Here is an 18,004-nt window from a genome sequence, read left to right on the forward strand (position 1 = left end):
ACTGAAACGTCATCAAATATTTTTTACTTATTTTACCTCATGAAAATGTTTCAATTCTAGCAATAATGTTGAACCAGTCAGTATCAGACATGATTATATTAAGATTTATAATGCAGACTAAGACGTTCCAAAGATGTTTTAAAAACAGCCAAATATTGGAGCTGAATTGCCGCTGCCAAGTTTTACTAAATTTAAACAAAATGTTTTTAGAATTGGGATTTTTTTATGATAGACGAAGCATATTTATGAAGTAGAGGAAACATTATATTTAATTTTAAAAAAAATGAAAATCTGAAGGTTATATTTGGATCTAGTCTCTTATCTCTTTTAAACCTCTAAATAAAATCCAGTTCAACCAATTACCTGATGGGGTCACTTCTTAGTAAATAAGAGTCTGTCTGGGTTTAAAATGGTTGCTGTGTATATCCAGCTGTTCTGTGAAGGTCTCAGGAGTTTGTTAGACAACATTAGTGAACAACAGCATCAAGGAACACAGCAGACAGGTCATGGATAAGGTTGTAGTTTTTTTTTAACTTCAGTTTCTCACTACTTTCTGGTGGTCTATCACATGAAGTCTCAATAAAGTTTGAGGTTTTATTATGACAAAATATGAGTGTGAACACTTTTGCAAAGCACTGTAAAGGTGAAGAAAACTTTAGCGTTGCAGCTACAGTTAGTCCAGCTTCTATTTGTCAACCAAATCTTTTGAATTACTTCATTCTCAGTGAGTTGTCATGAAAACAGTTTCAATAACATTTAATTTCTTAATTTTGCTTCCTGCATGTAGCTCACTAAAATATCATGTTTAATGCACTCGGCCAAAGTATAGCTAGCACCTCCTTCACTGAGTTCCTGATCTGAACCCCTTTCTGTGTTTCTCAGTTGTTGTGACAAATAACCAGTGCATGATTTTGTGACTTCTAGCAAAGTCCAAATGGATTTATTCTTGCTAGCAATTTCTCCTTGTGAGTGAGATAACTTTCAGCCAGTTGTTATTGTGTTATGCCTAGTTCACAAAACAAGATTTTTATGTCAACGTTTTCCAATTTTCCCCTTCTGACAATTTTAAGAACGTCCCGATTATTGGGATGGCTCTTAAGATCTTAAGTATATTTAACATGTTGGATTGTCTTGGCCCGATATTGCAGTATGTGTGTGATGTTCCCCGAGGGAGGACAAATGAGAATGCTGCCTGATGAATGTGACGTGTAGCCAAGCAGAAAGTGAGGAGATTGAAACATGGAGGGGATTCTAAATAGAAAACAAAAAAAGAGGTCTAGTGGATATTGGGGACGACTTCTTCTATCGTTCTCGGCTAATTGCAGTCCACAATTGTTTCTTCCCTGTCGGCCGTGTTTGTTTAGTCTAAGGTCAAGTTTGGTCATGAGAGGTTTTGCGAGATTTCCTATCGGACATCTGAATGTTGATTAGTGAAATCAGTTTCTACCGTCATGCGTGAAGTTTCTCATGATTTGAAAATCGGCCGACAATTTAAAAATTTTGCTGTGTGAACCAGGCTTTACGATAGCTGAAGTAATCAACACTGGCTTTAATTGCATTTTTCTAACCCAGACAGTCTATGTTTGTTGATCAGTTAAATCAAGCCAAATGCTGAAAGTAAAAGAAAAAAAAAAACAATAGCTAAAACATAAGCAGGTGTTTTGATTCTGTTCTCATGGGGTCAAATTAGCAACAGGGATGCTGTCTCACTGTCATTTATTTGGAATCACCTATGAGAACTGCCTTTTACTGCTCATTAACTCAGATGTGGGTTTACATTGTAACATGAAGACTTTTATTGCAAATTATACGGATTCGGTAAAAGGGACTTGTTAATACCATATTCAAAAAATAATAATCAACATCCAGTACATTTCATATGGAATACTAGCATGGTCTTAAGTGCTCAAACAAGCAACCAGCATAACTCCAGACTGTCACCACAATGTGCCACAACAATCATTATCATTATAACTCAAGAGCAAGTTGATTGAAAAAAAGTAAAATAAAATCATATACAAACACAGCCTGGTGATCTGTAGAGGTATGTATTTTCAGACCAGGGTTATGAAACAAGATTTTGTAAAAGAACAAAATGAAAACTTCTTTCATTCATTAGAAAGTTTGAAGGTCTGTAAAATGGCCACCTTTTAAAAACACGGGTTAATTTTGAACATGCAGCACAACCATACTCTCTGCACATCGTCAAACACGCGAGTGTGTGAAAACTAGGACTACACACTGGCTCTACAGATCAAAAGGTACCTATTTTCTCCAAATATACACACATTGATTCTGTTCTATAATACTGATATACTGGTTCACACCCTCTGTTTCAAAAAGTAGGTAAATTTCATTGCAAACATTGTTCTTTTTAAACATACCTAAATCAACAGCAGTCATGGCATCTAAAGAAATCTGACGACATTAGAAACTATGCCATACTGTGTCTCATTCAAATAAATGTCACATATCCAGTTTTACATGTTTCAAAACGCAGTGTTTATACATCATTTTAATAAAGGAAGAGAATAAATATACGTCTGAACCATTTCCATTATACTTTAACATTTAAACAAAATCATATGGTGCAGTAAATTTATCGTTGGTAAAACAAACTGAACATAATTTCCGTACAAAAAGAAAACAAATAACCAAAATACCACCATGTAAATAATGACAGTGTTTGTGCTTTAAGTCTTTTAACAGCGATGGCTATTGTTCTACAGATTTTCAGTCACCTCTGAAAATACTCTGTGAACCTGACGGGTTAGTACCTCAGTTGTTGGGTAAAATGTAACACATTTTAAATTCAAACAACCTCACAAACATGTTGACCTCAACCAAAAACGCAGCATCTGTATATGAAGAATCTGATTCATTAAAAAAAAAAATAATTGTGAGGGCTGTAATTATCCCCAGGATAATTCCTTATACTCAAAGACATGTTGAGTGATGGTTACTGAATATTCTATCATCAGGAAGGAGGAGAACCTTGGTGAGAGCTTCTGGAAGTTTCTTTTAGGAGGAAAGGTAAATGTATGTATATGGGTATATTAAGGCATTTCAGTATCTCTGTTTTAGTGATGTGGCTGAGAGTACAATGCCTTCCAAAAATAGCCATTTTCAATTTTTTTCCACTTAAAAACCACAAACTTAAATGTGTTCTATTGTGATTTTATGAGAGGAACCAACACAAAGTAGCGCATAATTATGAAGCAGAAGTAAAATGATACATGGTTTATAACAAGCGAAATCTCAAATCTCAAAAGTGTGGCATGCATCCCCTTTCACTCTGATAGCCCTGAATAAATTTCAAAGCAGCTAAATGCTTTCAAATGTTCACCTTTGAAAGCATTTAACCTCAGTAAAAATCCAGCAGCTCTGTAAAGGCCTCAGACATTTGTTAGAGATAATCAGTGAAGAAACTGCATCATGAAGACAAAGTAACATGTCATACAGATCAGGGAGAACGTTCTGGGTACGTTTAAAGCAGAGTTAGGTTATGAAACAAAGCACAATTCAAATCTCTTCTGAGAATGGTAAAAATGTAGCACAATGGCAAATGTTCCAGGACCTAAAGAGACAAGCAGGCAAGAGCCCATGGCAACAATGGAGGAGCTGCAAAGATCCACAGCTCCACATAGAAAATCTTTTGTCAGGACAACTATGTCTTGCATTCTACAAATTGGCCCTCTATTGAAGACTAACAAGGTTACCGAAGTTTTAAAGGGCAAATTAATGACCCTCTTCTGTTTGCCATTTCAGGGAGACCACAAGAAGGCAAAAACATGAGGTGAGACCGAAGAAAATGTGATGGCCTACATACAAAATGAACACACTATGTCCACTATAAAAAAAGATGGTTGTGGTAGCATCTTGCTTTGAAAATGTTATTCTTCAACAGGGATAGGGAACCTGCACAGTTCTGTAAGAATTTTGTAAGAAAGAACGTGTAAACATTTCTGTCTGTAGATGAAAGCTGGTAAGGCTCCAAAATGTTGCAACTGTTTTAGTTTTAACTCTGAAAACCAATCATTAACTTTCACATCATAGTTCTGCACTACTTTGTCTTTGTTTATCATGTGTTGGTTTTAATGTATTAAACAGCATGAATACACTCAAGTTTGTGGTTATTATGTCAACAAGTGTAAAAATACAAAAGTGGGTTTTGATACTCTTGCAAGGCACTGTACTTAGAAATGAGGATGCTGCTCTTACAAGCTTTCCTAAAAAGGAAATGGAAAATCTGCTCCATTATTTAATTGGGCTTAAACTCTAATAGAGACTGATCATCTCTGCTCACCCTTGTGGTGTGAGGGGAAAAGTGTTCAGAGTCTCAGATTACTTTTTGTTAGGAGGGGGAATTTGTGCTGCAGAGTTTATTTTTCTGATTTGGTTATCCAAATATTTTTGGTACAACCTGCAGCCAAAAGAACAGTATGTTGCTGCTGTGTGATTTCAGCTAGAAAGAACCAAGTAAAAAAAAAAAAAGTCTCTGCTCTGACGCCTGCAGAAAGATACTTCTTTTAAGGAACTGCAATTTTTTAAACAGTTTAACTCGAGCTCTGCGTTTTCCTCCTAACCGAAGCAAACTGCTGAAGCAATCAGAACAAGCATGACGAATAGGCTGTAGTACTGTCTGTTGAGAAAAATGTAAACAAAAGCGCAGCAATGTCCCTCCATTCATACCGTACAAAGTCATGGTTCGTGTTAATGCTCCTGGTTGGATGTGCGAAGCTGGTCCCACGTTCAAACATAAACCTACACTATATTAAAATATAAAGATACGATACAGGATATGTTGCTACTTTGACTGCTGCCTGATCAAAGCTGCTAGGCAGGCATGGTAAATGATGGACCCATTTCCAAAATACAACAAAGCACACCTTCAAAACTGTTTATCCACCTACTGAGTAATCATGGCAACACGGGTGCCGGAAAAACCCCCCCAAAAAAAACAACCAAAAAACCCTGCCTTTGTTGTTCTTTGTTTTTTTTCCTCTTTTTTCCCCTGTATTTTTTAAGCTCACTCTATAATCAAAAATGTTATTGTTAGGAATCTAAATGTCTTTCCTTTGTTCAACAGCCCATAATACATTCAATACAACATTGGTATGGTAATCTGTGTTTTCAGAGACTTGGCACAATTGCTTCTTTTGAACCATGTACAAAAAATGAATGGAAAAGTTTGCGCCATTGCCTCACAGGAGAAAAAAAAAAGCATGAAAGCGACTCGTTTGAGAGGCTGTTGATAAGACGGGAGGTGGGCGTGAGCACTAATTCACAATGTGGTCAGTCAATCAGAAAATAAAATAGGATATGAGAAAATTAGAATAATAATAAAAAATAACATCATAGCATTTACATGACAGAATTTTCACCAAAAAGCAAAAAAAATAAAAATAAAATAAAAAATATATTTCCCCCACAAAAAAAGAAGCTGACTATTTCCCCACCTCAGCTTTCCAACAAACAGTGCCAGATTAAATTTCAGCCATCAGCAATGTCAAAAAAAGGACTCATAAATGCTCTGGACAGTCACTGTGTCTGCGCTGGCCTCTGCTAGTACACACTGATGAAGGAGGAGAGAGCCAGGACCAGGTATCGACAGGCCAGCGGGACATGGGCGCTTCCTGTGCTCCCATAGGGTGCAGTGTTGGGTGCTGTGGGCAGGAAACAAGAGAAGCTCTGATTAGTTGTGATTGCACTTTCACTCTTCCACACCCGTTATTTCCAAATCCACAGCAGGCTTGGTTTGAAGCTTACAAATGAGAATGGCAAGAGTGGCAATTTGCAGAACCACTACCACTGATTTGAGCTGGTTTGTGAGGGGAACGTTATTCACAGAGTTATTCACAGAGTTATTCACAGGACTGAAGGTGAGTTTAATACTTATACTTTTCTGTGCAATCAATGTTTTAATGCCTTAGCTGTTTGCAGACCCAAGCTAGAGACAGTTTACTCTGAAAATTGAACAAAAATAAACTCATAGTAACTAATATTGCACACACAAAAAAATACAAAGCAACGAAAATCAGTCTCTGAACTGAAATGTACAAATATACCAAAAACTTTTAAATACAATTTATAATGGGATTTGAAAAATGACAGAGAATAAAAGGAAGACTTTTGTTGTTTATTAAATAAAAGTGGTTGGACGCATGTGTTTATTCATTAACTGCATATTGTATTATTGTGTGAAAGTCACCAAGACATTTTCACATGATTATGGAACCTGACTGGACCATTTTTCTTACTGTCTCTGGTATATTTAGCTGAGGAATGACTGACAGCTTAATTGACTGGACAGGACATTTTGTCCTGATGACATTCTCAGGGTCAAAATATTTTTGTAGTATTCTAGCACATTTACTTTAACCAGAGTATATTTTGATTCTTCAGAATAGACAGCATAAAAGGAAACTAAAAGGAAACCTTTTATAGACAGCATAAAACCATAGATATTGGCCAGCATGACTTTTCCATAATCAGGATATATATATATATATATACTGTATATGTCTGTCCATGCCTTTTGTAAATCAGCTTGTTCCTGACAGATATTTTAGAGCACATGTCAAACTCAAGGCCTGTGGGTGAAATCCAGCCCACCGTAACTAATTTCTATTTCTGTGGCCCTCTGAGCTAGAGAACCACAGAAATAGGACTGTGGTTCTCTAGCTCGATTAGACGGTCGACGTTTATAGACTGTGGTTCTCTTAACCACTTGTGTACTTAAATATTAATTTATCAGTCAAATCAAATCAGTTTTTAGTTGTATAGGGTCATATTACATCAACTGGAAAATATGTTAAATATTTAAGTACAAATCGAATGCAGAGAAAGCCCTAACATTTTAAGTTTGTTAATTGATAGTTTTATGTATGCATTCTGCCACAACCGACCCTTTGAGGACATCCATGACCTTAATGTGGACCGAAATGAAAGTGAGTTTGACACTTCTGTTTTAGTGGATTTGAGTTTAAATTATTGAAAGACTCACATATTTGCACTCGAGCATAGCAGTCATTATCCACATGTTCACAAGGCGAAGAGCGGTTGCAATAGCACCAGCCTCCACTCTGGATGAAAACAGCCATGTTTTTCCTGAGTGTAGGCCTCTCACAGTTTCTTCCCCAATTAGATGTGACTTGGTTGTGTGCTCCACTGACAACACTTGGTAGTTTTAAGTGTTGCTGTATTGCATGTTGAGTAGGTTAAAACCTAACTCAGGCTATATTTGTCATCAAAAATGTCAATTAAATGTAAAATTTTCATAAAAAATCACTATGTTCTTGCTTTCTCTGGTATTCCTGAATGTGTCACCAATGTTACAATGATGCTTGTCCACCAAGATGAAATGTTACGTTCTGTGACACATTATAAACAGAGCTGCTGCTGCTGTGTGAGTGAAGATAGTTTCATTTTCAGAAGTTCATCATTCTTATTCATCATTTTCAGATTATCCCACCCAAAGAGTCCTTAAAGATCAGAAAAAGTCTAGAATAGAAATATAAAAAGATCCAGCACTGAGTGAGGAAAAATGTTTGAGTTCATATAGTGAGCTACTTTCTTTGATGTGGAGTCTGTTACTTGAGATTTTAAAAATCAAGTCAGGGGAACCACGTAGAGACAAGAACCTATTTAAAAAGAGGCTGTTTTTGAGATATGTCTGTGGTTCATTCAGAGTGAGGGAAAGAGCCAGAACAGTTGGTAACTTTATCGTTTTGAGCTCTTGATCTTTGTCAGTCTTAGAACATGCAGGATTTGAAAATGATAGGAGTGTTTTACGAATCTCATATTCAGGCGATATGACGAGGCATCTCTGTAGACCCTCCATGATGGAGCTTGACTTTAATAAAAAAATAATATAGAAGTTGCTGGTTTCAAATATAAAGGCAGATTAAAGACAGTCATTTTATCTGTTTTCATATAATGTCTACTTATGCTGTTGTCTATTGAATGGCACTAGTAGAACAAGGAATACTTTAGTTCAGTCATCACAGCATATGCTTTAATTTTCTATTTTCTGTTTGTTACTTATTTGTTACCTCCATTCAATGACTCAACTGTTTTACTCATGAAAATGCATTTCTTCCCCTTTTCAACAAGTATGAATTTTCTTTGTTTTCATTTATTCCAGTTTATTAGTAAAACTGGATGAATTATATATATTTCTTACAGTCATCAAGATCATGTTGTTGGGGCTCTTCAACTTTACTTAGCAACAGCAAAGGTGAAATCGGTTCTTTGGCTCGTTAAAGTTGCTGACCTTTACTGTAGAACATACAGATAGAGATCAGGGTTTTGCAATGCTAAATGTGCTAATTATCCTAGTGATTAAAATAAGACTGTAAAGCAAATTTAAAATGCCAATGATGTAATCATTTCTTCTTAAAACAATAGCAAAACCCTGCTTTCCCACACAGTGGTATCTGCTGCTAATATAAATAATAATGATTCTCACACTGGTAAGGATGTTTGAATATCTCCTATACCCTCGAATGTTATAGCTCTTTAAAAATATTTTTACTCAAGGTTTATAAAAAAAAACAGAGATCAGAAACTTTTAATATGGGAGAAATTCCCACATCAAGCAGACAAAACGCTTACACTACTTTCCAGCTGCTATGACTGTTGTTAAAATGTGACACCTCGCTTTAACCTGACTTGAGATGAAGTAGGCAGAAGTAATTGGAAACGTGTCAAACTGACTTTCCTTCCATCTCATCTGTTTTCAGTTGTGAGTCAAACACTTATTCCCCCTTTTCCTTCCCCTCATATTGCTGGCCAACAGACCCCATCAGAGGAGAGAAGGATAAATGAGGGCAACACAAGTTCCTTTCTCTCACTGCTACAAAAGGAGGCTTTTGTTTTGTGCTGTTTGTGTTTCTCTGACCAGCGGACAGCCACGGTAATATGAACAGGTCTCTCTGGGGAGCTGCGTGTGGTGGACAGAGAAGTAGAGGGCAGCTTTTCATTTGGAGGGGCTACTCTGCTGCCCCTATACCCCCCTCCCCCAAAACCCCTCCATCACAAACACACTCTTTTAGCCAGCGGCTCAATAAACCCCACCTCGCGGGTTACAAAGAACACTCTCCATCAATGCGCACATATACCTGCGTGTACAGGTCACATGCATGCCTGCACACGGAGCACAGCAAGGCGGTGCAAACAGGCTCTGCTGTACCAAGGGAAATCATGTGGCGAACAGCCCATATCAGCAGGGCGCCTCTATTTACACTGCCAGGTAATTAGTTCACAATGTACAGTAACTCCTCTGAAGTAGACGATGTGTTGCACAAGCAGCAAAATAACCTCACATGCGCTTGCGCTTGTACAGCGCAGGCAAACACAAGAGATCTTGGGCAGATAGTTCTTCTCTTTGTGTTTGTGAGGTTAGAAAACGACTCACGGTTGTTTCTCTTCAGACGAAGATTGTTATCCCACTGAACAATCGCTACTGTGAAGCATGTTTTTATTTAACTTGTGTGGGTTGTTATTAGGGCGGAACATGTCTGCTACAGTATCAAAATAAGTAGGATGATTAAGAGATTGATTTTGTCACCAACACAATAGCCTGCTGCAAACAGTATTCAGAGGCAAAAAAAAAAAAAACCCAACAAAAAAACAATAACAGATCCCATTATCACCTGACACTGCTCTGCTTTTACCTGACATTTTCAAGCATTATTTGTCAGCACTGAAGTTGTTTACCTTTTTACGTTGATAACATGGCACGCTTGACAGATGGAAATAGAGATAGGAGGGAAAAAATGAATACAGGACCACATATGGGTGCAAATTTTGATGATTTAGTGGGATGCATGGCTGCCCCTCTTTCCTCTCAGCCTTTTTATCTTTGTCTTCCCTTTCTTTCCCCATCCTCTCTCTTTGTATCCCTTCTCTCTCCTCCTGTCCAGAGTACAGGATAATGACACAGTTTTCCCGGGCTGCGAGAGTGAGCCGAGGAACGGTAACCATGGCAACAGCTCCCGTCCTGCTCGGCCGACCCGCCGTACCTCGAGCTTGAGTACGCTTGCACAGAGCTACCCGTGCTCGAACAAATCTGTTAGTGTCTGTTTCCGTGTGCTTGTGTGCACCTCAGGTGGCATGGTGGGGGTGAAATAAAAAGAGAGGCAGATTTCACTATTTCTCTACTTTGATTTCTTATCTGATCAGTGTCAGTGCAGTTTTCCGGTCGCAGGATTCTCTTTCATATCTCTGCTTTTCATGCAGCAGTTTAAGACGCTTGGTAAGTAATTACTGGTTCACTGGTTTGGTTTGCAGTGACAGGCCTGGAGAGCGTAACAATAAACCCCTCAGTGCTTCAGGAGAGGAAGAGGTAGGTGATGCTGGTGCAGCTGCCCCCTCACAGCATTTAAGTTTCGAGGTGTTTAATATTTCCCGATGTCACTGGAAAGAGCAGGAGCCTCCTTTTGTTTTGACTGTGTGGGCTGTAACTTGCCACTTTAATTAACTCCCCAACCAGGAACTGCCTGCTATGCCTTCACTCTACTCATTAACATGAAGGTAAGGAGACAGACCCACAGAAACTGAAAAAGAAATAAAGGGAGATAGAGGCAGCGGAAGGATTCATCAAAAGAGACAGAACTGGGAAAAATTAGACATTGATTGAAAGGGGTTCAAGAACGGAGCTGGCGCACCGGCGCCTGGCGGACACAAGAGGAAAAAAAACCCCCAAAAAAACAACACAAAAAAGAGCGAGTGGGAGTGGGCTCTGCTTCTTTGGAGTTAGAATTTAATTGCCATGTACATCAACACCAAGTTACAATAACGCACCAGAATCCCAGACAATACATCACAGAGAAACCAACAGCGTCACAAAGCACCAATGCAGGGAGGAGAAGCAGCACTCCAAAGGGAGAGCAGCAGAGGAGATAAGTGGAGATGAAAGCGACACGCTTCAATTACTGTTTTGCAACAGAATTAAAATTGAAAAAAAGGGAAGAAAAAAAAATAACTATAGGCTTCCTAGCTGAAGTCATATGAAAATTACAATCAATGGTCCTTTCCCCTGAATCTGGAGAGCAGCCATTAGCTTTAAATAGCCTGCTGAAGCATGAGCCGCACTTATTCCCCCCGTCCTTGTTCCCTTTCTCCGATGCCTCCCGAATCTACGTCGACAGCAGTTTTGTCACCCACATATCATATGTACAACGAATGCTAAGGCCCTGAACTTCAGTGACTGTTGAAAGAGAAAATGAATCAAACAGACATATGCAACAGTGACATAAAGTGCAGGTTTTATCTTGCACCATGCTGTTATTCACTGGAAAATCCTACATTGCATAGAAAATGTGTGCTGCTTCCTTGCCCTGCTTTAATTTTTACATGAACTTTTGTACAAAAACACATTTCTTTAACAAATCATGTTCCATTTTGACTACAGCCCAATAAAATACTTCTTTTGTTATGTTGACACAAAAACAGAAAATACAGCTATTGACTATTTGGAAGAAAAGAATGCTCATCCTTAGTCAACCGTAATATTTAGTAATATTTAAAAACTGTTTACTAATATTTTAATCTGTGATAAATACTTTTAATAAAGCTGTTCAACTTAATTAAAATAAATTTTACTTGGATTTTTTGTTTATGCTACTATGATAAAAACATGCATGTCAATTAATTGATCAAACTCTTATAACCTTGAATAATATAAAATTGTTTTCATAATGAATACTGGAATTTTGCAAAAAAACATTTTAGATTTTGCTAATAGTTATTGTGAATTATTTTTACAGTTGCATGCATAGAAAAAGGACAGACTGCATAATTTTAGAAAAAAAATCTTTTTTTAATAATTTTACTAATTAAGTCCATTATTTGAGTACCTGTAGTCAGGGTTTACTCTGGATTTACTGGTGTTATCCATTAATGTTTTTTTGTCTATTTATTGGTCCAGTTTTATCTGTTTTTCAATCAAATTTTTATGACTTATTTAATTATAATTGATATGGGGGGGTTTTTTGCAATAAAATGTATGCACATGTTGTGACTTGTCTTGACTAACTTCAGGAATGCCTACTTGTTTCTGGTAGGTTATAGAAGGAACTGAGCATTTCCATATTGCTTTCTCTTTCAGTTTATTTATTTAGTTAGTTGTCTCCTCTAAGCAGGTTTTGTGTTTTAGCAGTACATACATGGTAGCCAGCCAGGCATCATCCTAATCCCCCATGGGCAGCTTCAGAAAGGGCTCGTGAAAGGAGGAGTTGGAGGAGGGGTTTAATGTCCTTGACCATCATTCAGTGGCCTCTAGTTCTCCCCTCACAGATTCCCAGAGGAAGGCCACAAGAGACATTCCTGAGCCAGAACTGATCCTATACACACCATGGTGTAACTCGGGCTAAATCCCCCTACATGCAAGGTTCCCAGCAGCCACCAGGAGTGTGTCTAAGGCACATACAAGTTGTCTTGTCTAGGCCATGTGCTGCTGTTTGGTGGAGAGTATAAACGAATATCATGCAGCACTTAAGACCTATAACAAGGAGCAGCAAAATATTGAAATGATACGGCAAGCTTTATCGCCTGCTCAGTACTTAAAGAAGGAGCATGAGAGCACTTCATGGAAGGTGATCAAGACATTTCCCATGTCTTACCTCACTTCAGCCCCATTGACAGTGAAATACAACCTCCCCCTTCACCATTCATCTTATTGCCTCTTGCCAGTAGCAGGCTGCCATATTAAGTTGGCGCACAATTGACTCGCCATCCCATCAGCTCATTCATCCATTTCTCTTTCTATTCCTTCTGTTCTTGTACAAGCAAAGTGTTCATCATGACCAAATATGATGTTCAAACTCATCACCTCTGTCTCCCGTTATGATTACCACAGAGTGCTGCTGCACATAGTTCTCATTCACTCACACCTTGGAGCTCATTAGCCCCACCAATCATTTGCATTAGTGCTAGTAATGAAAAGCCTCCATTAATAAGATGGCCTTCAGAGATCATCCCTCCTGTGCCTCCCAGCACTGTCGTATCCTCACAGTCCGCTCCCCCCGTTCCCCACATCCTGTTACCTGTCAGTTATCAACACCCAGCAGAACGCTTTTTGGGCTGGCTAGAATAGCTCCTCTCAGCATTTGTATCTGAAAGGAGTGAGACTGAGCAAGTGTCGGGTCACCTGATAGCTCACTGAGTGAGCTGGAGGCTCTTGAACGCAGGCAAGCTCTGGCCTTCAGCTTGACTTAATCAACACCTCTGTGGGGTATCTGGACACTTGAGAGACCTCAGCCCAGTGTAAACAAGAGGGGGGAATCCTAACTGAGGAGACATTTCCACCTTTTCTACAGTTACTGATCCTTTCCCTACTGATTAGCTCCTCTGTTGTAATGCACCTTATCCCCTCCTCCTCTGACATTTTTGTTATTTGAAATTAATGTGTCCTTAGAGACAATCTGGGACTTTTGACCTCATTGCATCTTTAATTCAAGAACATGCTTTCTGCAGGTGTGAAAGCTCAAACTATGTTCAACTACAGTATATTAATCATCATAATCAGTCCCACAATCTATAGGAAAATATCAGAGAAGTAGAAGGGAGAGAAGTAGACCATAATATGTGGGAGCCTTTATTGTGTCACCTTTTAGTGATTCTTTGAACACAATCCATCAGGGTAATAAAATATGCATATTTTGAAGATGTAGCTTGGTATCCATATGGGATGAGGGGATATTCTGAAATACTTAGAGAAAGGCAATTAAGGTATGTAAAAGATAAGATCTATAGATCTGTCCTTACTACATAGAAAATTAATCAACTTTCAAGTAATATTCTCTATATCCCCCTCTGAAACAGAAAAATCTTTCCCCCCAGCCGTTTAAGGTCTTTTTCTATAAATCTTGAAGATAAATAGTCATCAACATATTCTCTGAAAAACAAATCTCAAGAATACAACACAGCATGCCCTGAGACTGTTTTTAATCACAACAGATCCAACAGCATAATTACTCCATGACTTCAGCTGCTCCCACTAAATCTCCTTAATGTTCCAGGTTTAATATAATGCACAGGGATGCAAACAAATGGCGTCAGCATGTTGTAAGTTCCCACATTCCCGTTTTCTTCTCTCACTGTCTGTGTAATAATCTCACTTTCATATTTGCGTTTCTCTCCCCTACTCCCTCTGATAATTCCCCATGCGCCCATTTCCTCCTTACTCTTTTTAATGCTTATCAAGGTTTTATTTCTCTGGAAGTCCAGCCGTAGGCTCGAGTATTTTGCTGAGTCAGGAGGCTGCCTGGTTTCTATGATGTCAGCGACAATCTAACCAGTTATGAGGAAAGTCTTATGATAGGGTTGAATCTCTGTGAGCTTTTGCGTCGATACACTTTCTGTTGGCTCTCATGCACTCATTTCTTTCACCTGTAGCCATTCGTTGTCACGTCGATTCCCAGCTGTAGTGTATATGGGAATATGATAAAACAGCTTCCTTTTGTCAATTTCCATTGAGGTCCTGATAAAGCAGCACAGCTGAATGTGGAGGGGTAAGTGCATTTTCTTCATGATAGATATAAGATAACTTTATCACTGCATACTGTCTGGTTATCACTGTTCACCTGAGGCTAGTCAAACCTGATTGAAATGTGCTCACGCTGAGCATCTTGGCACAAGCACACGGCCCTGCTGCCAGTATTTGCTCGGATGGTCACACTATATGCAGAGCAATCTATAATTTTTCTTCATATTTACCTTCCTTGAGCTGTTAATTGATTTTTCTCAGATCAATTCTGTGGTTTACAGAAATTGGTGGAGCAAAAGGGGTTCAATCAATTGCCGAGTGATTAGCATGTGCAGTGGATTACTTCGAACTGAAGGACTGCACAAGAATGAAGGCTGAGCGGATGGCAGGCACCATTCAACGGAGGCACTTGCCCTATCTTTACGTTACTTAATGTTGAGTCAAAGTCTACTTTTAATAGCCTACGCCCACAGGTTGTTCGAGTCTCACACATGAAATAGCTCTTTATTTTGCCAAGACAGATCCTCATGCAGTGAAGCCACTTTCCCCACCTTGTTTCAGAAAGCTTGTGGGAGGTTCAGATAAAAGTTGCAGTGTCCTGAAGTGATCAGTATTGATCTCGATGGAGATTCTTTGCTGTGTTTTAAGAGGGCAAAGGCTTTGCACACACACCATCAAATGTGTAGTCTGGTATCTATGTGTATGAAGACTTTAATTTCTCAGGCATCTATCAGTTTAACAACACTAATACATGTAAAAATCAATGGATATCCTGCTACTAAGTTAGGAACAACCCAGAGGACAGTAAACAAAACAAAACAACACAGCCCTTGTGCTAATGATGTGACCCTTTTGACACTGAGGAATGAGAATGAATCCCTTTTACACTGAAACTAGCAAACTAATTGTAGGGTTAGTAATTAATTCTTAATACCCTCCATCTGTCATGCTGGAAATGGACTGCACGAAAAAAGGCTAAAAAGTAAGACACCAATGTCAGCTGCAGTTAATTTGGCGTCTGTATTTAAGGCATAAACAGAGAGGGGAGTTGAAATGTGTCATAGAGAGGCATATGTTCTGACATGAATAGGCTCTGACTACAGATGGGAGAATAAAAACAGGACAGACCTTGCAGTTATGTACACACAATAAATGGGATTTAATTTAACACATTTAGTTCAAGAAAAGTACAAGAAACATAGATGACATATAGCTTGCTTGAAGTACTCTTTAAAAAATAATAATAAAAAAATCATTCCTGTTAATATGGTTCTCAATCATAACCTGTATGCAATTTGAGAAATTTTAATGTACAGTTTTATGTCGAGGTGTACACTGTTTTATTTCTTGGGAAACATAAATATATATAAACTGTGTGTAACATATACAATTTAAAACTCTCAGGGTGATATATTTCAGAGAGAAATAAGTTTGATTTTAAATTACCACTCCACCATTATTAGTGAAGATTAATTTGCCAACTTAAAATTTATGTAAATGACTTTAAACTGAGCCTGTAGTGCTCTTTCAAAAGATACTTTATTATCTGCAATTCCATTAAACTCACAAGCTCCTATGAGTGTAGCTCTGAGTGTAATAATGGTGCTTGACGCGCATTATCACAAATTGTTGGATATAAAAATGTATTTATCTTTCATTATGAAATGAAAACTTTATGCAACCCATGTGTTTTTTAGCTGGATGGAGACAAAAAAGTTGGGAATCTGTGCCCTGTGTTGCATACTGTATGTATTCAGCACAACACAGTTCTTTTGAGAAGTTCACAAACCTATCATTGGGAGGAATCACACAGTTATGGCCAGTTGGGGGGAGCGTCTGTTTCAGAGAGTTCTTACGAGAGTTAAGATAAATGTCATGTCCTGTATACTCTATATTAGCGCACATTTGGATTTTGACGTTGATCAATAGGAGAGAAGCTGACTCTGAATGCCTGCCCACAAAGCTTCTCTAAAAAGGAGTCTGAAGGAAAACATAAGAGAACATCAGGAAAATAAAAAAGGCATCTGTAAATAAACAGACAAGGAAGAAAACAGGAGGAAGAAAATATTACAGGCAAAAAAGTGAAAATAAATCAGTGTATGATTTATTACATACATATCAATGTATGTAATATATACTGTATATATATATATATATATATATATATATATATATAAGCAACATCTCATTAATGTGAATGTTAATACTTCACATATATCCTTTAGAACTTACATGAAATACTCTGACTAAAAAGTTAGTATTTTTTTTTGTCTTTTTAGTCAAAAGTACAAGAGTAATTATTTCATAAGCCTTCACATTTACACCTACAACCTAATATGACCATTGCAACAGAACCCATAGCTCTCAGAAAAATGTATCATCCAATTTTACCATCTGAAACACAGTTGAGTTCATTTAAGGGTGTTAAATGGAAATGAGATGCTATGCACAGAAGCAATATTTTTCTGAGCACAGCCTCAGTTTGCTACAGAGGTGAAGCTCCAATTTTGATGCTTCAAAAACAATCATAAGAGTTCAAGAGCACCTAGGTTGAGGTTGTTTGAAACACTAAAAAAGCAGTAAAATAAAAGTAGCATGTATGTTAGAAAGTCACATCCAATTTTATGTGAGTGGATTCCAGAATTTAAACCGCTATTTGGAACTACTCATCTGTGTAGGCCCTGGACAGTCACAATAACTCTGAACACTCCAAAGTGTTTAAGCTTTACGAATAAGAGACTGACAATAACTCAAATGTGTGAGATCCCTAAAAAAAAGCCCTAACCCTTATCTGCTTGTCTGTAAAAACCCTCCATTCTAAATCCACTTTAGCCTTTCCTGAGTGAGCTCCATCCTCTCTACCACACTGACACTATCGATGTGCAACTGTTACTGCTGCATAAATAACAGAAGAGATGAGGGCGACATGCTTTTTCATCTTTGACTATAGGATCAGTGAGTGCACCTCCCAAATCTATGTGCATACCGCTCTCTATGTTCTTGTTTTTCGCATGAGGTCAGACACTATTGACTGGAACCAGTGAGGGGAATGAGCCTGCATTTACCAACAAATTGGTCCCCTGGATTGACCTCTGGTTCAACTTAGCTGGATTTCAGGAGAAGGAAACATCAATACATCTGGTCAAAGACATAAATCTCACTCAGTCACCAGAAATAGGGCAGACAGATTTACATTTACATACAGTATTCATCATCAAGTTGACTTTCTGCCCCCATGGCAGGAAATGTGAGTGTGGGAAATGTCACTTTAATTATACTGCATTCATAACATTAAGAGCAATTACAGCAGAATGTAAAGGGTCACAAAGTGCCCATATAAAAGCGACTAGTGTCATATGTCTAGAAAATAATGACCGAAGTTCCAGCAGCAATTTTAAAATGCTGTTTTATTGGCTAGTAAGACCCAGAAGCCAATTACAGTCTCTCTGCAGTATCAGCTCTAATTTGTCCAAGTACAATGTGAGGAAAGAAAAATTAACCAAGATTAATTGA

General features: G+C 38.1%; 1 protein-coding gene across 2 annotated transcripts in view; it reads right to left on the bottom strand.

Moving 5' to 3' along the window:
- Nucleotides 1-313: 313 nt before the first annotated feature.
- Nucleotides 314-18,004, bottom strand: part of negr1 (neuronal growth regulator 1) — a 173,893-nt gene continuing 156,202 nt past the window's right edge. For both annotated transcript variants that reach the window (XM_028028292.1, XM_028028294.1), the window contains one exon: nt 314-5,666. In XM_028028292.1, the coding sequence (XP_027884093.1) occupies nt 5,566-5,666 (101 nt within the window). In that variant the 3' untranslated portion in view covers nt 314-5,565. The remainder of the gene's footprint in view (nt 5,667-18,004) is intronic.

This window comes from Xiphophorus couchianus, chromosome 9, assembly GCF_001444195.1.
Source record: "Xiphophorus couchianus chromosome 9, X_couchianus-1.0, whole genome shotgun sequence".
Taxonomy (NCBI): domain Eukaryota; kingdom Metazoa; phylum Chordata; class Actinopteri; order Cyprinodontiformes; family Poeciliidae; genus Xiphophorus; species Xiphophorus couchianus.